Source organism: Phocoena sinus, chromosome 5, assembly GCF_008692025.1.
Source record: "Phocoena sinus isolate mPhoSin1 chromosome 5, mPhoSin1.pri, whole genome shotgun sequence".
Classification (NCBI taxonomy): domain Eukaryota; kingdom Metazoa; phylum Chordata; class Mammalia; order Artiodactyla; family Phocoenidae; genus Phocoena; species Phocoena sinus.
In genome coordinates, this window is record NC_045767.1 from 84,989,404 (window position 1) to 85,015,459 (window position 26,056).

At 33.1% G+C, this 26,056-nt stretch overlaps 1 protein-coding gene across 5 annotated transcripts in view; it reads right to left on the reverse strand.

Annotated features, from left to right (window-relative positions):
• The window catches only part of EPHA5 (EPH receptor A5), a 321,883-nt gene that overhangs the window by 30,257 nt on the left and 265,570 nt on the right, over positions 1-26,056 (reverse strand). For 3 of the 5 annotated variants that reach the window (XM_032632593.1, XM_032632592.1, XM_032632595.1), the window contains exons 9-12: positions 24,406-24,471; positions 15,397-15,464; positions 12,044-12,169; positions 11,145-11,330 (exon numbers count right to left, since the gene is read on the reverse strand). In XM_032632593.1, the coding sequence (XP_032488484.1) occupies positions 11,145-11,330; positions 12,044-12,169; positions 15,397-15,464; positions 24,406-24,471 (446 nt within the window). The remainder of the gene's footprint in view (positions 1-11,144; positions 11,331-12,043; positions 12,170-15,396; positions 15,465-24,405; positions 24,472-26,056) is intronic. The other 2 variants (XM_032632597.1, XM_032632596.1) reach the window with 1 other exon arrangement.

Genomic DNA, 26,056 nt, shown 5'->3' on the forward strand with positions numbered 1-26,056 from the left:
GGTCAGTCTAATTTCTCACTCAGACAATTATCTTCTTTTAAAATACTTTAGAAGCATTATTCTTTGAACGAAATGTGACAAGTAATGCTACAAAGGCAGATGCATTTCTCCTCCTCTTTAAAGTTTGTAAAAGTTATTTAAAAAGGTTGTCTAAAAAATTCATTTGGTATATATTTGTACTATGCCTACGTTAGGTAAAACATCCCATGTGTAGAGAATATACATTGGAGATGTCATTTGATTTGAATTTGGAAGATTGAAAGGGTCACTGGTGTAATAAATGGTGACAGATATTCCAGGAAGAAGAGGCAGCATGGGCCAAGGTAACTTGTCATAAAAGAGTTCATCAAGTTCAAACATGGCTAGAGGGCTGAATTTTGCTTTGTAATTCAGGAAGTGACAGGAGATGAGTTGGGGAATGTTGATTTTTAAAACTGACTGGAAATACAATACCTTAGTTAGAAAAAAAAGAATGACTCGTTGTATTTGTAAATGGCCAAGACAACATAACAGAAAAAAGGATTATAACTGCATTTTCTCCTTACTACGGCTGTAATCTAAGTTCATGAATTGAGATATGCTTCCAATTTAACTTCATTTTAATGATGCCACACCCATTTTAATGGTCCTCAGACAAACTCTAAATAGACAAAATTTTGCTTTAGGCCCTTTTGGTCCCATTCTTACATCCTAGAGCCTATTTCCGGCTTTTATTAATGTTGAAGCCCCTTTTCCTTCAAAAGTCCAGAATTAATATGCTTCCCCAAGGGTGACAGCCAAAATATTTGATAACTGCTTTGGCACAGGGACCTACATGTCTGAAGTTCAACCAACTGTAATGCTGGAATATCAGAACGTCCTGGTGTACCAGACAACACCTCTTCATCTGCCTGATTTCAGGAATTCAGAAGTACCCAGAGATGAAGCTGAGTAGGCATATAAAAGGGTAACCCTGGCTTCAGCTTTTTATCAAATAACATGGGAGTATTTCAATAAATTTACAGCTAATAGAGCCAAAAAATATGTATTTGCTGAACACCAGCCCTGATCAAATTAGGGAAAGGGCTAACACTTACAGATTCACTTACAGAAATCCATTGAGGGAGTTGTCATAGTTTAATTGGAATTGGAAGAACTGAATTCCAGCAGATATCCAGAGAACATAGTCTTAGCTTTCCCTCATTGGTACCTCTTAGCTCCTACCACATGAGCAGATGCCTTGTCCATCAAAGTGAAGGCCTAATCAATGTCTACAATTATCTACTCTACCCCAAGCCTTTTATTATTACAGCACTTCTCCTATATTACTACTTCAAAACCTTCAGTTTCCTTCTATTCTCTTTTTCTAGAGAACAGAAAACTTTTTCTCAGTTTCTTTCTCTTCTCTCTGTCTATCCTCTAATTTTTTAGACCCTCTTCTTACAGCTATGGGTTAGTGGTAAATATTTACTACTGCTCACCCAAGGTCTCCTGAGCAGGAGTTGGATAAAATCCCTATGTAAAAATACCTCTTTCTTGGGTAAATTTGTTCCTTAAATTAAACCCAGATTCACTGAGCTTAGACGAAAGAATTCATACTCTAAAGAGAATGACTGATCAGAAACTTTATTGATATTGAATAATATATATTTGGAAAGAAAAAGTAATTGCTTTTTAGGGAGATCTGCACCTGGTATTCCTCCTATAAGATTTTTTTTTTAGTATTCATCACTTAGCTTTAAAAGTCAGATTCATTATTTATGACAGTGTAGGTTTTGAAAAATATGATAGGGACCTAAAACACCTCTTTTATTTCAGAAAATGGGGGAAAAGCAATTAAAATGCATGTTTGCAAACAAGCATGATCTTCTTTTGTTGACAAGAATAAGACAGTTCAGGACTCATTTGATTATTTCTCATGCTTAAGCCATTTTAATGATAATTATATTTAGTTTGGCATATGTTCTGTCTCAGTTCCTGCTAGCCTGCAAAAATGACATAGCATTAATTAATGTGGCTTTACTCTAACCATTGTAAATTCAATAAAATGGTATAAATCATTTTCCATTATCCAGCTTGAAGTACAGACAAAGAGTAAATCTGCCAATAATTTTGAAAGCATATTATCAAAAATCAATATAAAAAGAGCTCATAAAGCATGTCAAAACATGATTTTAATCACAGAGTAGAGTTTTTACATTACTTCATAATATTTACTGAGGACTCAGTTCAGGCAGAGTCTAAGTAGTAATAGAAACACATTATTTGTGGAATTCACCAACCTCATATTTCATCATTTGGTATTGATAATCATAAAAGAACTACAGTTTATTGATATACTGAGTGCCCACTTACAAGGCATGATGTTAATTTTAATTGTAATCAAAATTCTATAACAGTGATATTACAAAAGACTCTTTTCAGAGAAAGAAAAGTGAGGCTTAAAATGATTCAATATATTACCTGAGTTGATTAGTGCAAGTCGTATAAGAAACAAAGTTGGGAATCAAATTCATGTCCACCTGACTATAAAAGTTGTTTTCCTTCCCTCCATACTATGATGCCTATAATTTCCAAATATTTATTTTAAATTTTAACTTTAAAATCTCACAAATATTTAGTCTTTTGTGATAATATAAGTTTGATAATCATAACTATGCCATACCAAACTATTCATGCATTAATGGAAGATCTGGTAGGGATTCAGTTGCTTTCAATAAATAATATGTTTTTATGTATGATCATTACTTATATATGCTCCAAGCGTTTTGAAGTGTTCGATAGTGAAGTGGATAGGTCTTGGATTCCACTTATATGAAGTATCTAAAGTAGTCAAACCCATAGAAACAGAAAGTAGAATGGTGGCTGCCAGTGGCGGGGGGAGGGGGAAAGAAGGAATTACTGTTCAATAGGTATAAAGTTTTAGTTATGCAAGACAAAAAGTTTCTAGAGATCAGCCGTAAAACATTGTGCTTACAATTAAAAAAACTGTATCTACATCTAAAAATTTAATGGGGTAGATATCATGATATGTGGGTTTTTCTTACCACAGTAAAACAAAACTGCATTTGCTTCATTAGTAAGTGATTTTTTTGGTGCTAATGTCCAACAAAATCCAAGAGAGAAGACAACACGCCACTTCTGGTAAAGCAGTCTTTTTTCACAAGCTATCTCAAAGTTAGGTGAGACAAACTGTGGGGAGTGTTGATTTAGTCCTTGCTTTTCAGAGCATGGCCCTTGACAAGTGGCATAGCTATCACCTGAGAGCTTGCTGGAAATGCAAAATCTCAGTGCCCAATCCAATCTATTAAAACAGATTCTGCATTTTAACAATATCCTCAGAGGCACGTTGTATTTTGAGAAACACTGAACTAGGCTACATCACAAGAGTTGCAACTAAATCTGGGCTTATTATTTTATTTGCATTGGTACTACCTGCTTTTCTGAAACCATGAGTGCATCAAAAAACACATGGTACCACTTAGGGGTATAAGGGAGCATTTGATTTAGAAACATCACAATTCACTGGAAAACAACTGTCACTGGTTTCTCTTACAAACATTTTACAAGATTTGTAAATAATTAAAAGTAAGCCTGTGCTTATACTTATATATCTATAGTTTTATTTCACTACGCCATTCTATTTGGGTTGTATTCCATTTAGTACATTAACACTTGTAGCTGTTTGAAATTACTTTAATTTTTACTCCAAGGGAAGCTTGGAATAAGAAATATCATGATTCAATTATTAATGGTTAATGTCACCCAGAACATGGGACCCTGTGCTTGTAGTAGGAATAGATAATGCTTATCAAGCGGGGGAATGTGAAGGGAGGATGAAGTATGGGGCAATCAGAACTTAGAAAGGTACTCAGATATTTTAATTCCATTATGACCCTTATTTATTGGTTAACACTTTAGGGAAAACTACTTTTAAAATTATGTAATTTTAATTTTAGGAAAGACTATAAAATCAAAAGCCTCTATACCTTACCTGAAATGGAAACACCAAATGTTTCTATTAAATAGAAATTCCAAATTTTCCATAATATCCTCTTTTATTTCAGATTGTTTATATTGATATAAACTTTCTCATTAGCTGCTCATTTCTCAAGTTAAAAATAAATTAGAATTGCTCTGACATTAGCAAAGGTGGATAATTACTTGTGGAGTCAGCAATGATCGACTTTGCAGAGGAGCTAAGGAATCTAAGAATTAACAATGTGACAGCTTTGTTTTATTAGTAATGAAAATGACTTTAAAAACACAAGGTTTAATTTACTAATAATCAATCTTTGAGCCAGTAAATCTGTTTCTATAGATATATATCTTTCAGGTGAGTAGAATTTAGATTTTATCAGAAAAAGCCCTTGTAAATATCTAATAAATATCTTATGTTTATTTATTATACCTTTCTCTATGCCCTAATAATGAAAAACTAGTATCAAATTAATGAGCTGGCTTCCATTTCTACTGCCATGTTAAATTTGTTTATTTCCATCATGGTTTATCACTGATAATGGCTCATAGAATTGTTTCCTTTTGTGAAAGGGAAGATATAAAATTCAAGCATATTCATACTGCAAACATTTTCATTTATACTTCTCAGAATCCAATCTTATACACAACATCTGCAATTGGGTGCTTATAAGCCTCTCAAAAGTAACGTGTCCAAAACAGAACTACTGATTACCAACCACAATCTTGCTCCTCCTGGAATTTTCCCCATAACTGACAATTCCTTTCTTCAAGGTACTCAGGACAAATAATTTATAATTATCATTGACTTCTCTTTTTCTCATATTCCACATCTAATCCACAAGAAGACTTACTGTGATTGCCTTCAAAATATCTATAGAATTCAACTACTACTCACCATCTTGTTAGATTACTACCCTGATCTAACCCATAATGAGGTATGAATAATGAGAGTAGTCTCCTCCCTGTCTCCCCATTTCAACACTGGCTTCTACCGTCTTTATTCAACACAGCATCCTGACTGATCCTGTTAATGTAGAAATAAGATTCTATCACATCTTGGCTCCAAGGCTCAGAATAAGAGGCAGTCTTTGCAGGGACCAAAGTGTTCACATACTGTCTATTCTCCTATTAAATCTTCAAGTTAAGCTCTTACCAGACTCCTCTCATTCATTCCACTGAAGCAACGCTGGCCTTGTTTTTTCTTGAACATTCTATGCAAGTTCCATTCGAGTCTTGCAGGTTCTTCTTTCTACAACACACTGCCTGCCCCCAGATATCTGTAAGGCTCACACCTTCACTTATTCAAGCCTTATCAGAGAGGCCTTTCTCTAAATAAAATAGAAACCACCAACCCTCAATAGAAACAATCCATAATCTCCTAACTTAGCTTTACATTTTTCATTTAATATATTATAAATGTATTTGTTCAATTAGTTTGTCTCCCCTACCCAAAGATAAGCTCCATAAAGGCAGCAAATCAGTCTGTTTAATCTCTGCTGTATCCCACTGATTAATAGGAATAGACATGTATTAGGTAATCAATTAATACCTTTTGAATAAATAAATGTTTCTTGCCAAGTGTATACCAAATAATAAAAATGAGGTTAGTAATGTACACTGTAAGAGCTTGGGTTTTGGAGTTATGCAGAACTGCTTTTAAATCTGGTATTATCCTATGCTAGTTTTATGATATTGGATAAGGTATTTAACCTCCTTAAGGTTAATTTTTCTCATCTGTAAAATGAGAACAAATACTAATGTCTACAGGATAGCATTATTGTGCAGATTAAAGAAGATAATATATAAAGAACATTAACTTAGCACATACTTAAAGTAACGTTAATTATTATTAGTAGTTATAACATATTTATAATGTAAGATCCTGTGAAAAGATCCTCGTGCAATTTTCTTCATATGCATTTTAATTATTTTTCCTAAAACACCCATAGTTTTATAGAACAAAGTTGCTTAAATTAAAATATAAATTGTATATCACTCTAACTCATTTTAACTGTTTAGATAACTGTAATTTAGTCATTGATTCATTTACTATCATTCATGTCTTTTAAAAAAGTTTTGAAATTCCCTAATGTGTCTGGCCCTGTGACAGATTCTAGGGGTGCTGTAAACATATATCAATTTCAAGAAGTTCATCGTGTAGCAAGGACAGAACATGTTGAGAGATAACTATGATACAATGGACAATATGACAAAGTGCAGAGAAATGCAGCTAGAATTTGTAAGATTGTCTCTGGCTGAGAATTCATTCATTCAACAAATACATGAAATGTTACACATGCTGAGCACAGATCTAGGAACACACAGGTGAGCAAAATAAAACAAATGTAGGACTGGGATGCTTTCCTTTACTCAGCTATTCAACATTATTGAGTGGCCTACTCTATGCCAGGCAGACACTGAGGATGGAAGGAAAAATGAAGAGAAATGACACTGATTTCATGGAGAAGGTCACATTTGAATTAAACTTGAAGGTCAAGTAGAACTGAGGAAAGTGGAGAGGACATGCTAGGGCAGAATGAAGTATCTCCAAGGGCAGAACAAGAACTAGGTAGAGTTTTCTGGAAAGGAAATAGTGTAATATGGAGATATGGCCAAATTATATCAAGTTCAGTATCAAAGTGTATGTATTTTGCTTGATTTGTTTGCTCCTGGTGATGAAGCAAGAGAGGAAATTGATTTAGTAAAATGTATGGAATGGACTAATATCTATTGGAAAATACCAAAATGTAAAGAGTAGTCTGAAGATTGTTGGAATAGCCCTGGGTCATATATAATGAGGGCCTGTAAAATAAAATGGACTTTTACAGGATAGAATGAAATACTATATTTGAAAGATAATTACAAATTTATATAAGTCAGAATTATCTGACAATTTAAATAATCAATTGCCATTGAATGTGTTATTTCCTCAGACATGGAAAGAAAAACAGGGAGACATTTCTTTAATTTTTCTCTAATATTTTGTTTAAATTTAGTAATTTTACAGGAGAACTAAGTTTATTTGTATATTATCCTAGATTAAGAAATATAAGTATGAATATTTAAATAGAAATATACATATTTCAATAGAAATATTTATATAACTACATCATATAAACTATATTACATAATTATAGTATATAAATATTTATATAACTATAAATATTTCAATAGAAATATTCCTTTGGTCAATTTTTATAATATTTCCATGGGTGGAAAAAATAAATCTTAAAGAACTAAGGTTGCTGCAATGGAAAAATTATAATTTTCCACTTCTAAATTTTATTCCTGAATCTATTTGAATTGTAAAAGCTGGCTCTATGTATGTTACATTAAAGCATCATGCATTGTGAATGAGTCAATTAAGCCAGGACCTGTGGGTTTCTTACGTCATTTGTCATAAGTCTCTCTAGAATATATATTTATTTATGATGTCTCTTGTTTAACAACAAATCACAGAAAGAATTTGAATGAGGCCCCATATTCCTGTCACGTAAGGCAGTGATAGAAGAAGGAGGAAGGTTTGTGATGGCACTACCCAGAGGAGTGCTACTTCAGACTCCCCACCTCAGCTTCAATCAAAACAATCACAAGAAAAAAAAAAAAACAATCACAAGATTTAGTTGCACTTATGTCTCATTATCTGTGTGCTGCAGGTTGAGAATAACTGCTGAATAAATTAGCATCAGATCAGATAACATGAAATTAAGGACACAAAGTGAGTTGCAACATGGTAAATTAAAAACAAGTTGAAGACTTCCTAAGTTGAACATCAAGAGCTACATTTATTAAGGGGAAATACAGTTTCAATTCAAACAGAAAAAAAAAATAAGACAAAGAAGTATTTTAAATATTTACATTTTGCTTTACCTGTATGTGTAACTTCACCGCAGCAACATCAAACAGCATATTTGATTAGAAGATTGGAAATTTAAAGTCTGTATTTTCAACCACAGCCCTGTTTTTTAGACTAGACTTTACAGAATTTAAATATGACCATTTGCTGATAATGGCATTTGCTTCTTAAAATAAGGGTCTCAAGTGCATATAAAATGGTCTATGACAAATTTAGTTGTTTTACTATGAGAAGTTTAGTTGTCTTATCTTGCTCAGTCAGGACCCATTCACATAAAACAAATTCTGTAATAAATTAGAGATCTACAAAAGTAGGTGACTACTGGCTCTAATAATTTTGGGATCTTGTCTCCTAATATCTGATGATATTTGATGAATTCACCTAAACAGATTAAACTAAATACTACTATAACTACCTGCAATTTTGTTCACACACACACAAATATATCTTAATTTAATCTGCATAAAATTTTTATAAGGCAGGTATGATTTTTTTCTTTTTTGTGACATTGAGGCTCAGAGTGCTTAACTAAAGTGACCATAGATTGGCTTTAGGTTTAAGTGTAATGGGTTTACATAAATATTTAGGACATCATCTGTTTCTTCAAGGAGCAGACTTTTTTGTTCTTCATGGAGCAGAATTTTTTAGCTATGGAGCTAAAAATATATGCAGAGGAGACAAAATTAAATGAAAAATTTGAATAAGAGTTTTGGACAAAGGAGGGAACATTACTGAAAGTTGCAAAAATCCTTATACAGGTACAGTGTTTGAAAGAAGGAGCGATTATTTCAGGGCTAAGTGATGAGGAATTATTTCATGGAGGTGATAGAATTTGAATAAGATTTTGAAGGGATTGAAAAGGTAGTTAAGTTTCAGAGGAAGAGGCAATGTAGGCAGGGCAACATATCAATTAAAATGGATTAGGAATGAAATGGATATAGAGGAGTTCAGAGCACAGGAAGAGAAATAAATGGAAAAGTAATAACCATGTGTTTACTAATTACCTACTCTGTGTCATGCCCATTTAAACTTTACCTGTATTAATTCATGTCACCTTCACAACATCACTGAGGCATTCTTACCCCATGTCATTAGCGAGGAAACTAAGGCTCTGAATGTATAACCAACTTGTGCAAAGTCACATAGTAGTTTATGGCAGAAGCAAAATGAAAATTGGTGGCTAGAGCCATAGCCCATGTTCTTGACCATTATGCAGTACTGTTTTCCATGATCATAATAGTGATCTGGCACTCTTCTACACATTACAGCTTAACTCATTACAGGATGGATTGGCTGTCTACATATAGGCATTAGTTTTACATATACCCTGGGTAAGAGGAACTCATGGTCCTAGTTTATTTGAGGAAGTGAAACTTAGCAGTCATATTATGGATGAAAAGAAGACATGAAATATATCAAATATTTTGCATCCTATTATTACTATGACTATCATTAAGAAGTATGTTTTATATTAGATAATACCTTTCCAGCATAGGAAATAATTTTATTCAATCACTGTTATAATTCTTGTTCCCATAGTATCTAGCCCAGCACATGCTATCACTAATGTCCTTTCAAAGTCCTTCCCCTCAGATAAGAGTATAATCCCGTTCAAATTCTGATTTCATTTTATTGTACCTGTGACCATCTCCCTCACATCATATTCTCACTTAAAATATTCCTCCCCATTCATCATAGGGCATGATTTTGTAAAATATTTTAATTTATTTTATTCCTTCAAAAACTATATATTTTCTTTGTCTCTCACCTGCGTTGTGTCCCTGCCTCTTACCTATTTTTAGGCATGTACTCAACTGGGGGAAAGAAACACATCTAAGTTTTTTTTTGTTTTTTTTTTTTCCTTAATAGATCTTTATTGGAGTATAATTGCTTCACAGCACTGTGTTGGTTTCTGTTGTACAACAAAGTGAATCAGCCATATACATACATATGGGCAGAGGACCTAAATAGACATTTCACCAAAGAAGACATACAGATGGCTAAGAGGTACATGAAAAGTAACACATCCAAGTTTGAAGAAACCCACATGGCTGCAGGTAATTTTATTCCTATGCTACATTCCCCTATGGGCATTCTTACTGGAGATGTGTATCTTTTTGAGACATGGAGAAAAACAATCTCCCAGCAATACAGGCTGATTCAAAAGTTCTGCCAATCAACAACATGATAATTTTAGCTAAGGTATTTTTCTTCTGTGTTCTCATCTGTGACCTACTGTGAATGAATCATGATTTGGGAATTAACTGGTTATAAACCAGTACTTTTTTTGGTTGTTGTTTCTTTTGTTCCTCTTTATTGGGAAAAAGTTTTTATTGTTGTTGTTTTTGTTTTGTTTTCCATATTTAAAAGCTAAATGGCATAAGTGGATATCCAAGAAATTTAAATTACTTCATCGGTTGAGAACATTTATTGAACATACATTGCTGCTATGCATATTTGGCAATATATAACTTAAAACTTGATTAACAGCAAATGGAAGTTGAACCAGCGCTTGAAAAAAGTCTAAAGCGTGTTCCTTGCCAAATGTTTCAGACGATTTTACAAAGTGGTATGAAGTGTATGAGGTATAAAGGAAGGAAAAAGATACGTAGGAATGGCAAAGAAAAAATGGATTAAAAGAAAATAAAGGCCTCAGTTATGTGTCACATAAATACTTTATTGAGTGACTGAAGAATTATTTGAAATCCTTATATTGGGAAGCTCAACACATAACCACATTTACAAGACACTAACAAGAATCTGAGAGATGTGAAATTCCAGATATATCTGAGTAAAAACAGGATTTGCTTTAACAAAATAATTAGTCTCAAGGAACTTTCCCAGTCTCCTGAGGCAATTGCTTTCCTTAGAACTATTAAAATACCTCAATGAAAAAAATCAATAAAAGAAATACATCTGGCTATAAAAAAAACCACTTAAAAGGTGGTGGGCATCTATGGTTACAGTAATCCTATTAAATGCTAAACTTCAATGCCTCAATCAAAACTTTGAAGTTAATATTTCATTAGGATAAAAAGTGAAAGAGCCAAGAGGAAAAAAATTGATACTTTTACTGCTCCTTTTATCTGGATACATTTTCTCTGGTGCTGAATTCATAGTAAGTGAGTTAACACAAATATTTCAAATAATAAATAGAAATTCGGGTTCACTGAAGATCAGCTTTGACAAGAATCTACTAAAATATAGAACAAACACTATTAATATTAGGGAAATTGTTAATCACATTATGGCCAGTTTTCTCTCAAACCTGAAATTAATAATAATCTAATAGAAGAAATTCACATGCATAATTTGCCATTGTACTTACTTTTGGTCACAACACCTTCTAAGTGAATGATGTTAGGATGGTCAAACTGCCCCATGATACTTGCTTCACCCAGGAAATCTCTGCGTTGCTTTTCAGTATAGCCTACTTTAAGGGTTTTAATTGCCACAGGTAATTCTCTTTTTCCTGGAAGTTTCAAACGTCCACTACAAACTTCACCAAATTCACCTTGTGATAAAGATGTAGAAAACACAGAAACTCATTACAAATCCCTACTCTAACGTAGTCTAAAGTTCTCTTAGAATAGTAAGCTTTAGATAAAACAGAGTTGAAAGGGAGTCCAACTTCCTTATCTATGTTAAATTAATGGTGCATTGGGAAAAATCATTTACAGGTGATCGTAAGACACATTGGGGGTTATTAGTTTCAGCTCTCTCACCTACAGAAGCCTTAATGGAAACATTAGAAAGAAATTAAAAGCAACTGACTGAAAATCACTTCCTTCTTCCTTGCTTTCTATCTAGCAGTGACACTAATGAGAAAAGAAAAAAGAAAAGGGCCATAGCAGGACAAAAAGGAAACAGTCTTAAGGAAGAGATGATTCATAAGTAGAATAATTGGATGCTTGAATGTTGTAAATACTTTTGGGTATTAAAAATTATATATATTATATATGAAATATAATAAACAGTAGATGGTAAAAAACACTATGTTTGAATATACATTTTTGCTGGTTTGTTTTTTTTCATAAACCAAACATTTGTTGGTTTAAGTATGAGCTAGGCAGAAGGTAATATTAAAATATGATCAATTATATACCACCTTGAAAGCAAGTTAATTACAAAAGATTAAAAACATTCTGAGTTAGATCAGGACATTGATATATTACATGTTATAATATAAACACAAGTTAAAAGTCCGAGTTAAACACACCGTCTTACCCGCTCCAATAACTCTTTCAATGGTGATGCATGAAGCTTCTATCTCCTTGGCGAATTCATGGACAGCTTGATTGGGATCCTCATAGGTGTGTGGATCAATATAAGTTCTTACTCCTGGCAGTTTAACTGTAAAAATAAATGGGCATTACAATCGAAGTGCTTGTGATGGATGAGTGAAATTATAAACGTTATTAATGTACAACTATGGCTTAAATCCCCAATTCCTAGAAGTGACAGAGCTGCAAGGACAGACCCTCTCCTGAATTATAGGAGTCATTTGTACAGCTCTCATTTTTATAATTTTAGAAATCTGGATTGTTGGCATGCACGAGAAGAAGTGCATATGTGATGACGTATTTGAATAAGGACATCTTTCAACACTAATGTTCAGGAGTCAGTCTCTGAGGCAAACTAAGATACTTTTGTTTACTAAACTGGACAATGAAATACTACTGGTTTAGTTGTTGGTTTGTTTTCTTATGCTTTCCTTAAAATTTCATCACGGATGATTAGTTTAGGTTTTACAAAAATAATTTAAAATAACTTTTCTGGTGCTTTGGTCCTATAAGACTGACAAAGAAGTCAAGAAGAAAAGAGAAATTCACTCTACTGTTGCTGCAGGGCATTATGCAAGTCTCTTATGCTCTATGAGCCTCAGTTTCATCACATTTTAAAGGCCACCGATATTACCCGCACAGTATTTTTTGATGATAAATAACATTAAATAAGATAGTACTGTGAAAATGGACTCAAAAATGCTTTGCAGCATGAATTATGGCTTTCATGATTTTGACTTTCATGGTCATGGCAGACTGACAAAAACAAAAAAAACACTTTTTGTCATTTACTTGGCAAATTGACTCGCACTGTACTATTTATTTAAAAATGAACATATTAAAATAATAATAAAATTAGAACCCATTTAGGCAGATTTGTTTTTAATTTTTTATTATTGGAAAATTTTAGTTACACAAAGGTAGAAAGAATGGTTTAATGCATCTCCATGCACCCAGTTTAAAACTGTTATCAATTCATTAGATAGACATTTAGTTAATGATTTTGAAGGAAGGGATTTTGTAAATTTCTTAGACTTAATTTGTCCCACCCTCTTTTTCTTTAGAAGTTTATAATCAGTATGAACAATAATATCAGAAAATCATATTTCCTATAGTAGTTCTCATTACGTTAATCACATCTGAGAAAAAAAAGGCAAAAGTCTTAGGAACACTTTTCATTCTGGGTTATTTGATAAAAGGATTATAAAATAAACATCTTGATTTTATAAAGAGCAGAACCTCAAACTATCTGCTACTCATGCTTGTGATTAATAGTTCGTCTAGCTTCAGAGTTTTAAAAAACATTTTGGCATGGGAGGTGACTGAAACCCATACCAGGACTGACTTGTAGGGTCATCAGCTCTCTGCTTTGACTGTGATATGGTTGGAATGGGGCTAAAGTCTCCATGTTTCTTGGTGTTTCTATTTTATTTATCTTCCACCCTTGTTCTGTGGGTTCTTTATCTTGAAGGACACAGATAACAGGCCACGGAGTCTAATATGTTTGCTTGAACAGCCTTTTGGCAGTTTTCAACTTAGTTTTCTGGGATGACCAGAAAAAAGCACACCAGTGATCCGGATTGAGGTGGGCATCTTAGCTACGAGACTGTGAGTGTTTGGGTGGGTTTCTTCCCTTTGGAGTTTCTGTTTCAGTAAAATGAGGCTTTTTGGTATAGTGATATAGCGGAGAAAGTGCAGCCTTTAGAGTAGAAGAGACCAGTAAAAAAGACCAGGGTTTGAATTTCCTCTCCATGTTTTTTATATTTCTCACCTGTAAAATGGGTTGTTTCAAGAAAAGAATTATTTTAAAGCACCGAGTGCAGTGGCTGGCACATAGCCAAGTGCTCAATATATTGTGGCTACTCTTATGATCAAAATGAGGAAGCTGCAAGCAGAAAAATAGGCAAGGGAAATGGATAGGTAATTCACTCACTAAGAAATATAACTGGCCAGGAAGCGTATACTCAACCTCACTTGTACCACTGTTTTTGCTCATCAAATTGACAAACATAAAAATATACATAATATCCATTGGTGAAAGTTTAAGCAAATGGGCATTCTCCTATACTGTTCATAAAGCCTCTTCTGAGGTAGTTTTGGTAATATCTATCAAATTTTAAATGCATTGCTCTTTTGTTTTTAAGATTAATTTTATTTATTTTTGGCTGTGTTGGGTCTTCGTTGCTGAGCAGGCTTTCTCTAGTTGCGGCGAGCGAGGGCTACCCTTCGTTGCTGTGCGCAGGCTTCTCACTACGGCGGCTTCTCCTGCTGCGGAGCACGGGCTCCAGGCACACGGGCCTCAGTAATTGTGGCACGTGGGCTCGGTAGTTGTGGCTCGTGGGCTCCAGAGCGCAGGCTCAGTAGTTGTGGCACACGGGCCCAGTTGCTCCGCGGCATGTGGGATCCTCTCGGACCAGGGCGCGAACCCGTGTCCCCTGCATTGGCAGGCAGATTCTCAACCACTGAGCCACAAGGGAAGCCCCTGCATTGCTCTTTAACTCAGCAATTTTGTTTCTAGGTATCTGTTATATATAAATATACACATGAGTATACAAACATTTATTGAACTATTGTTTTTAATAGAACTGGAACAATATATTATAGAACATTATAGTATGATCCTATTTATGTTAAGAAAGATAACTGAGTATGTGTATTTTATAAATGTATAAAAAGAGGTCTGGGAGGATATACTACATAAGATTACTTTTAGGGAATGGAGTAAGATTAAGGGATAAAGAGAAATTTTTACTTTATATTCTTTATTCTTCCCATTTAGGCAGATTTTTAAAGCTCATTATTAAAACTTGATTTTCTGCATTTCTTAAAAGTGTAGTCTTTTTCAAGTCATTTGAACCAAGGTTGCTGCTACAGGATGTCCTCAGGTAAATTCCTACCAAAATGTTAGAAAAAGAAGAAGAAATTTATTCATTTAATCTGGTGGTGTTATTTAATGACATATTTCTACTGACTGTTGCTAGGAATTAGAATTGGCCTGGAAATTTGGTTTGAAAAATAATAGCTTTTTATATTAAGCAAAAATTTTTTATTTTAATGATTGTAATGAAAGTAGGCTTTAAAGAATTGAAAAAACCATCCAGCTGTTGCCTAGGGTCAGCAGGCAACACCACAAGCCCATACGCTTTAGAGGAATGTAACAAAACACTTACACTTTACACTTTTTATCTCAATATTTTCGGTCAGTTATTACAAATCTCTAGCCTGAAAAGAAGCCAAAATAACAATAAAGTGTCCCCTACTTTGTTTTAACTTGATTTTTTTTTACAGTTTGCTTACTGTGCCCATTATGAAAATGCATCTTTTCCTCTTCTGGATCTTGTTTTGCTTTGCTGTAACCACACCTCCTGGAACAGAGTAAGCTACGATTAGCCACATCTCCAAGTGGTGAATCACATCAAGCCCAGAAGCACGCAACACAGTTGAAATGATTGCAACCTTAAGTGATTTTCACACCAGCAGTATGAAATAACACCAATACTCGTTTGTATGAATCGTATTTCCCCAGCTAGTATCCCTCACTCTTGCCCAGATTTCACTGAGAAGTCTGAAGCTCTCCAAACCTATTTTTAAACATGACTTCACCATATACCATACACCAGACATTTCTCTGTTCCCTTTTTCTTTTACTGTTTTTTTTTGCCACCTCAGAGGCCCCTGCCTTTTCTCAGGATGAACTGTCCCAAATACGTCTCTGATTCAAAAGTCTCCTCCTTTCAGCGCCTTACTCCATTATTCTGTTTTATTTATTTCTCTTGTTTTGGAATCTTTAGTGTCTCCACTGGTCTCCTGTCAATCTATCCATTTCCATCAATTTAATGAATACATCTATCCCTCTGGTTTTATTCTTTTGAGAGTTATACTATTATTCCCTGTGGATTTATTTTCTAGGCATATTCCACTGGCATTCAAACTCAATAGATCTGAAAAAGAAAAGAGTATCTTTTTCTTGACTTTCAATCTTGATCTGCTGCCTTCTTTTCCTCTTAATAACATTTTCATGGCTTTGGTACCTTAAGATCAAAGCCCTGTTCTCATGTACCTCACAACAAATTAGTTGCCAAATCCCAAGCATTATACAACATAAAAGTCTTATGACCCACCTCTTCCATTTCACTAGCTCTACCTCTTCTTCAATTAAGGTCTTGCTGTTTTTCATTTGGGTTACTATCAGTGCCTCTGAACTGATGCCCCTGCATTCTATAACTGCTTTCCTAAACTATACTAGACATGGCTGTAGCCAAATTGCCATAAGTAAGGTACTTTTCTATTGTGTTAGCTCTCTTCTGCAAAGTCTTCAATAAAACAATAAGGTAAAGATTCCTAAACGTAGCCCCAATGCACACTTCCCACATCATCTCTGAGATATTTCTCCGTGCTTCCGTATGTTCCTATATACTGGTTCCTGCATTTAGGATGCTCTTCTTAACAATTTCCAATTATCAAAGTCCAGTTCAATTGTTGCCTTCTTCACGTTTGTTTTTGTTTTTTTTCCCTAATATCCTGGCTTAATGCAATCTTGCCCCCTCTGAACTCAGTAGCTTTCTGTATCCCTCTCATGGTGTGACTGCCATTCTACAATGCAACATAGTCATTTGAGAATGTTTTTTGGCTCTCTTGCTATTGTTGTTAGTTTCTTAAGTGGCAGCAACTCCCATTCATCTATAAATTTCTGAAGTGACCTGGCACCTGGCTCAGAGTTGGCCCCAAAAATATTTGTCACATTGATGAATGAATAAATGAATGAGTGGATGATATTCTGGTTGAGTCTACATGAGGACAAGTGTTTGGAGAGAGAACACGCTGATGAATACTAAGGTACGTGAATAACCATATAACATCAAAACAGCTGACCAAAATAAAAATATTTAAATTACTTTTAGTGAAACTCTAAGGAAGTGAATTTATTATTCACAAGCTCTTATAACAAAATTGAGTTTATTAAAAACAAAATTTCATTTACTTCTGCATAAAGAAAATACAGCCAAAGTATCAGATTGACAAAGTATTTTCATTACAAAGTTGACTGATAACTACTATATGATGTAAATGAAGTGGCCAATTGACATGCACTGAGGACTGTTCCTTGGTTTCATATTCTAAAATGTTTCTTAAATATGTGTATATTTTGATATAAAAATGAAACCTATTTTATTCTCTGTCTTTCTTATTGTATAATTACATATATTATACAACATAGATAACAAAACCTGTTCTTTTGTGCCATTTTTGAAAAATGCAATTATCTTAATTTTATCGTGTTAAAGAACTGGCAGTTTATTAGTAAAGTACAGCTAGGAAAATTTAAGTAATATACTTAATACATATAGTGTTCTTGGGTGAGGAAAATTACACAATGAGGAACTGGTGGCTTTTCAAATTTTGTTCATAATATGTAGATGCATTTGTCACTTAACAGCCCTTAAGACATCTTGAATCACCTCACCACAGTGAAATGGAGAGAAAAAAATGAACACATGATATCATCCTGAAATAATAGTTGGTCTATTCAAGCTGACATTTAAGATATTTTAATACATTGTTCATATTTTTTAGATATTACATTATTCTTTCAATCTTTAATGTATGTGCCTCTAGAGAGAAGTTATTGATACTGTTTATTTTTTTTTACCAATGTTCTAAATACAATTGTGTGAAATCATCCTGAGATTTATGTTATTTAAATAATACTGACAAAAAACTTTGTTAGAGGAATTCTAAAGATACCTCAAAAGTATACAAGTTCTTGCAGTTTACATTAGAAAACAAACATCCATTCCAACTTTAACTCTCCTACTTTCAAAAAAAAAAAATCAACCTTTGAAACTTATATCCTCAAATAGTCTTTATCATTAAAGACTATTTTCATGGATATGGATGAATATTTCATGGATATTTAAATTGCATGCAAATACCTCATATGAAAATGCAAATAAAACTTTGGATCTCATCTAAAAAATGATTTGGGAATACCATGGTGAGGAGTTGTTAACATTTTAATACCTAGGGTGAGAGTCAAGAGGGCAATAAGAAGGAGTTATTTTTGACTACAGGCATCTCAAGACTTCTATAACATAATACGGCTGCATGTCACATTAACATAAAAAATTAAGTTCTGGAACACCCCAAAGCAACATTAAAACAAACCTCAACAAGATACAGCAAGTAGAAGTGCAGCTGGCAGAGACTGGCACTCAAGCAGTGGTTCAGCCTTTCTAACAAAGCATTGCAGGGAGCCTGTTCATTCAGTATCATCTTCTGTACCTTGTCCAGATGCAACATTTTAACTCAGCATACACTAGAGTCAATAAATATGCCATTCTGTACATCAATTACAACTCCTATCTTCTAGAACCGATTTTTTTTTCAAACGGAAAAGAAACAGTTTCTTCATTTTGCTTCAGTCACAATTTTAATCAACTTTGATATCATTTTACTAAAAACAACTGTAGTGCAAGTAGAGGAATCATCTTCTAGCCATTTATACTTATTTTCTTCTAGAAAACAATGTTCTTTTATATTTTAGTAGTAGAGGTGGGCATGAGAAATCATATTAAGTGTAAGCATAATTCATCTTCATAAATGAATGTTTATTAAAAGGTACGAGAGTGATGCTTCCTATATAAGTGACTCCATGGGTAATTTAGAAATCAATCTATTTTCCCCCATTTCTATCCTAAGGATTTTAATAACACAGCCTTGATAATATTAATGCAGATCTTAAAAACTTGGCCCAAGCCACAACATCTAAATTTGAATATTTGAAATTTCTGTAAGACATGAAATAGTAAACAGTAATCTTTATGAATGGATGGATGTGCCAATGAGTAATGTAGTTCTTGGATGTAAATTAAAGATTTGATAATAAATTAGTGGTGTGAATGTCAAGCCCTCCAGAGTACCAGGTGAAGCACAGAATCAGAACTTTACTAAATGACACCATTATGGGCAATGAGAAAAGAAGAGTGAATGAAAGAGCAAAAGGAGATTGTAGATCCTGACTCCACAATAACCTCCACAAAATCTGATTTTTCCATTGTTTAGCCTATGGAAATAAACACTGAATAAACCCATCTTTCCCCTTAATTCTAAATAAGGTGGGGAGGGGGTAATGGTGAAAGAAGGAATGGTTTTACATTTTGATGTCTTTGAAAGAGTGAGCATATGCAGTGCCTGGCTCAGAAATGGACATGCCTATAACTGTTCATCTATTATCCAGATGGATTAAGAGATGCTTTACCATACTTTAAAGCAAAAATATTCAAAAGGCAACGCTGGAGCAAACATTAGAGTCAATATGTGTTGCTTATGGAAAAGAAAAGTTCCTTGTATTGTAGCTTCTTTTAAAAACACATTTCTCCATATATGCACACTCTCTTGTTCTGACGTAACGACCTCAACCACTGCATAATGTTGTGTTTAAGAATTTTATGCTGGAATCTTGAAAAAAATAAGTTACAGTTTTTTTGGGAAATAGTTTGACCTTTTCACTTCAAAAGTCTCTACAACTCTAAAGTAGTTTGAATAAAACCTCAGTTAACTCAGCCCCCATAAAATAAAGAAGCATATGAAGATTAACTTATTAAAATATCTAATAAATACTGAAAATAGATTGTTTTATTTTACAGGACCACATTCTTCAATAAGAATGTGAGTGCAAATGCAGAAAAATGGGACATTGTATATATAGGCTGTCTTGCTAGCATTTGTATACTAGGGTACTGGATTTTGAGTTTCTTACAGAGAGATGTAAGTTACACAAAAAATGCAACTGATTTATTATTATTTACTGAAAATTCTCAGACATACTTCTCAAAGAAAATGTACATGTTTTTGAAAACATGCCTTCCTTGGATAGGGGAATGGAGTGATGATTATACCACACAAAATGAGGGCACAGCTTGCTGTGTTCCCATCTCACATTCTTCCAAGGATACTAACCACCCTATGATTAATGGCAATGTGAGAAGTTAGCTTATTTCTTATTTTATGCCTTATATATCATTTTTAATTTCTATATTATAAAAGACAAAGAAAAAAACCCTTAGAAATAATACTTCCAAAATAATGTAGTACATATGAATTTGTAAAGTTTTTCATTAATAACCTCTTCAAATCCTTTTAGAATTAGCAACAAGAGAAAGACTTGAATAATTTGAAATACTTCAGAAAGCTCAAAGATGAATTATAGACTCTTCATTATTGAGTTAAAATTTAATTACCTTAGAATTTTGATATAAAAACACATTTCATAAAGTATGACATGTAAGTATTGTGTCTCCCTGTTTTCAACAAATTTTATTCTAATGTGAGAATAGGTAATTTCCTATTAATTTTTAAAATAGTTAATGGATGTGACCATTGGATTTCTCAATTAGAGTAGTCCCACTTAATATCTCCTATGGTCTGAGGTTCCACAGGTATTACAAAAAAGGATTTGGGAGCAGTTCATAGCAAGCCCTCAGTTGGAATTTAATATATTATCTCTCTATATTGTGGGCAAGCCTCATATCTGCCTGCCAACAGCACTTTAAATGGCGGTCTAGAATTATAAGGATGATTTTATTCTCTATGTCTTTTTCCTAACTCTATAAAATGGAATAACACTTCCACATACCTCCCCGACAGAAATCTGTTGAAGCTGAGTGAAATAATCTGTTAAGTATGTAAAAATAAAACTTTGCTTACTTCAAATTTCAAGAAACTTTCAGTTAATGAATTAACTTTCAGTTAGTTCGTTGAAAAATTAAGGTAATAATTAATGTTTCAATGTAATCCACAATCATTTTGTTCAGAGAAATATGTTTTGTTTTATTCTCTGAATTATGAGAGAAGTTAGAGTTTTTCCCTTGTGCTTCCAATTTTAAATAGTATTTAAAATAAATAATAATAATTTCTAACAAAATGAGGTTGATTTTCTAAAAATCACAGAGTAGGTAAATGAACAAAATAAGAATTTAATATCTCTATTTTCAGAATAGTGAACTCCACTTTACTTGCCACATGAATCCCTCAGAAGAAGTAGTAAGGGATATAAAAACACTGGAAAGCTTGACAACTGATGAATGAAGGAATAATCTAACATATGTTTGAATTTAAGAAATGCAAGGAAAAGCTACTTTGGGACTATGGGAAATTTCAGAAGAACTTATAACAAACATTATGTTATAAATATATATTGGTTCCTGTAAGCACAAACAAAAATGAATATCAAGGGGTAAATAGTAATGTCATTTTAGAAATTGCACGTATTTATATCTTATTTACATTGAAGACAATCAATTCAACACTGGATGCTTATAAAAATGGATGGGGTGAGGGTGGGAGGAATGAAAAAATGACTAGAGTCTCAAGCCAGCTGTGATGGTATGAAGTCAAAGATCACAGATAAAAAAATACCCCTGCTAAAAATGTAGGCCTTCTTGGGGATAGGGTGCCTAAAATCTAGGCATCTGGGTTTCATTAAGACATATTACAGAAATATCTTCCATCACTGGGTAGATTTCCATCAAAGCAGGAAGAGTATTTTTAAAATTAACATTATGCATACGTGTAAAGATTTCACAACAAAGTAGGCAACTAGAGTGATGAAAAATAATTTGAGATCAAAAATAACAACATGTAATTACCAATTTCATCTTATAAATAGCACACCAGGCATTTGAAAAATAATGGAGTATTGTTTCCTGGCAGGAACTTTGAGAGTAAAACTCAGAACTCCATAGCCCTGCAGAAGATTTAATGTAGTTGAATTGCAGAACAAAGGATCTAGATCAATGGTTTTGAAATTATATTTTTCGGACCCTGAGATTTCCACAAGGTATATTAAGGTACTTCTAAAAGCCAGTATATTTACAATGGGCAATTTTAATGTATATGTGTTGCATTATATTAAGGTCAAAACCAATCACACATATTCATGAGTGGTCTTTCAAGAAATGAAAAACTATGATATTCCAAAATCTCAAAATGTCTATCTAACCTCTGCTCTGTAATTTTAAATATGTCTGTTCACAAATGATCATAGAATGTTCCTTGGAAATTATTTATGTGGTAATTGACAAATGCTGATATGATTATACATACAAAATTAGGTGACAAGATTTTAGGTCAAGATTTCTTAGTATTTTACTGATTATAGTAGGAAAATTCTCAGCCCTTAATTTCCACTACCTAAGTTTTTTTTTTTTCCTCCCCAATGCTTTAATCTAAGCAAATAGTATCTTTAACTGAAACCTCATAGTGACTAGAAATTGTAAAATGGAAGTTGAGAAAGCAGAGCAATAAAAATATATTTAGCTTCCATTCTTTCCAACTAATAATTTTGAACAACTTTTTGCTGTCTAATTTATGTAAGCTCAATTAAAGTTTGTTTCTTTTGCTTTATTTTGTTTTGTTTTACTAAGAATGCATTAAAAAAATTCTGGCTTTTCCATAAATCTTTGCACACAAATTATTAACATTTTATTGGGTACCTAAGCACATTTGTGGCTCAATAATTTGTTTATTGTGTATACACACACACACAAATACACATGCACACACACAAACACACTCATTGAATAATTGCTGACATTATTTGAAGAAAGATGTTAGAAGAAAAATTGTTTTCTTAGGTTTCCTGGTGTATGATTTGTGAAGAAAATGTTCCACCTTCCCTCTTTTCCTCTTTTCTTTTATTTCTTCACTTCATAAACTCCCTGAAGTCAACTACACAGTAGAAAGAGATACCATTTTTTAAAAAAAATCAAGCAATTTAGATCCAGCTAAAGTTAGTTTTCATCAATACTTTCTAAGTCACGGCTTTATAAATGTTCATACACCCATATCTTTGAGGTTTAGTTCAAGGTATGTCTGGATGTCATTTTTCTTTTCTTTCAAGATGTAAATTCTGCTTATTCTGCTTCAGTGATTTATCTCTTATAATAACCAAATTTGAGAGTCAAGTAGAACGAGCAATTCAGTGACCATTTTTAAGTTTTTCTATGGAGCAGTAAAAAAATAAAGTCACAGTTTCAAGCCATTTATATTATACTTCAGCCTTTGCCAGGTCTCAGGGCTGTTTTGTTTTTGTTTTTAGTCTGTCACTGAAGCCCTAGGCTCATAAAAGAATTTCCTAAGTTAAATAATTCGGAACAAATCTGTACTTTCATATTAACTTAAAAAAAATTTTCAAATATAAAAATTTCAAAAGATTGAGTAAAAAGATCAACAAATCTTATTAATCTGTGTTTGTTTATGCTCTCTTGTTCTCAGATCATTGGTATCAATTCCACCACTTCTCACATCTAGGCATGCATGCACTCTCATTCACACCACAGTTTTTTGAATCAACAAAAATTAATTTACACCTAGAGAACATAAGTAACAATTTTAAATGACCCAAGGCAGCCCTATAATTCTCTAAAATGCATTTCATCTCTTTTCTTGGCAAATTTTGACTACAAATAACAGCTCAATATAGTAGTAGAGGGATTTAGACTCCTTAATCTAGACAGAAATTATCTGGAATATTTCATTTTTTTACAAGGTAGCTCACTACTGTGTAGGAGAGTTCCTCTAAATCTGTGAAGAGTGTTCTTTGGTCTTATGTTCTAGCCTATAGTTTCATAGCTATAACCCAGATATATTTAGGATTTGCATTTGTAAATAATTAAGACTATCCCATTTGGACACTGATCCCAAAAATGTGCATATTTTTTACTTAATTGGTATCAACTTAGGAATATCACTTCTAATATCTGAAGTAATTCAAGCTTAAAACTATTAAGTAAACCATTTAAAATTAACTGTAGTTCTGTTCTCCAATGCCACATATATCCACAATGATTATGAAAACAGAAGATCCTACTTAGGTTATGGTCATTCCATGGGTCTGGGAGACAGAAAAGGTGACTTCACTTTGACAGAAGTGGCATTCTACTTCCACGTATGATATGGTTTCACTCTTGATGGAACAACAAAACAGTGACATGTTAAATGTAAAACAGATGTTACAATCTTACAACTTCCTGCTTTAAATCAGGACCACAGTAAAAGCCTTGGAAGAGAAGTATGAATGCATGACTTAGGGGTGATATGCTATATGCATATTTTATTTGAAAGTATCCATTGTGAAATCACTTAAGATTCTTTTTTGGGACTCAGTTTCAGTCTACTCTTCTGTTAAAGTGTAACTTGAATACTAACTATTAAAATGTACACAAATGAAAAAAAAAAAGGAATGCTGACAATAATACATATAGGTGGGACAGCACATAGGAGTGAAAGCAGGAGGGGAACACTAACCATATTAGGCTTGGATGGGCAACAGCGCACAGGGAAGAAGCCCTTCCACAGCCACAATCGCAGCAACTGAAAAGCAAACAAGAGAGCCCAAGATAAGGAAGAGATCCCACTCCCTCAGTATAGCTATAAAGACACTACGAATTTAGACAGGTGTCTGCTTTGCTTTTCAAAAGCAAAAATTCCTAAATGCATACAATTAATTTTCCCACAATGCTTTTCAAATTAAGAAGTATTTTATGGGTTTAAGAAATACAGAGCTGTATTAAATAGTTATTTTTATTTTACTTAAAAAGCTTATTTGGTAGGAAATGTAATGAGCCAATGTATTTGATTATCCAATTAAAACAGACATACAAATAAAAATGTAAGCATTTGAATATTTCCTCAGAAATTCCTGCAAAATTTTACTCAGAAGACGTTCTAAATAGCACTGTAATAAATGTTTTGCATAGAGCTTAAAAATTTAGGATGGAGAATAATGCCTTGCTCATTTGACCCACTGATTTCTTATAGCAGTGCATCATTTATCACAGACTATAGAAAATGTTATGTTTACATGACTTCTCCAATCATTTGTGGAAAGCTGCCAATTTAACTTTAAATTTTCCGATTTTAAAAATGCATCTCCATAATATATTTGCAGAGCTATTGTTATATTTTTAAAAAAACAACCTATATATAATACATGCACTTTTCTGGATACTGCAAGATTCAATATTCTTTTAAATTTTCCACGTATTCATAGTAAAAACTCCAGAAAATACAAAGTAAATTGTTTAATATAATGTACTTTATTGCTAGAAACCAAATAAACTAATGGCAGAATATAACATAGAAATTATTTAGTGCTTCAATGCATTCACTTTCCAGTATAGTTTATAAACTGCACTTAGAGTGGTTTCAGGAGAACTGTGGGATGAGCTCAGTAACAGTACCACACACCAGCAGGCCAAGACTTTTATCTAAACTCTGTCTATTTTGAACTTTAATTACTAAAAATGTACCTAGTATTTTATATCAAATAAGGAGAAGAAAATACAATATAAACATCCAATATATTTGGGAATGCTAACGAAGGTAGACAAGTATTTCCAAATTAAATTCCAATGGATCTTTTTCAAGGAAAGATAGGCAATGTTCCATATATTTTCTTTGGAGTATTGACAATGCTTTAATTTTTCCACTACTAAGTATCTGAGAATTTGGCTGTCACTAAAATGGCAACTGTGACATTTATTTCCAGATAGACTATTTGTATTTTAAAGACTATGCCAAATAATTATTTTCACTGTAGAGATATTGAAAGTCAAAGTTACAGTATATCAAATTGTTAAAATACTTATAAGAGTAGATAAAGCATCTGTAAAAACCTTTGGCAAATCTTGATATATTTCCTTATAATTACATTTATTTCATTAATGCCTTAATTACTAATATCTTAGATATGTTAACTTTTCTACTGCTTCTGTTTGTATCAGCACTCAGATTTGGGGTTGGTAAACTATGGCCCATTGGCCAAATCTAGCATCCCACTTATTTTTGTAAGTACAGTGTTATTGGAACATGGTCACACTCGTTATTTATTGTTTATGGAGTCTTTTGTGCTGTTGCGGCAGACTTAGGTAGTTGTAACAGAGAATGTGTAGCCTGA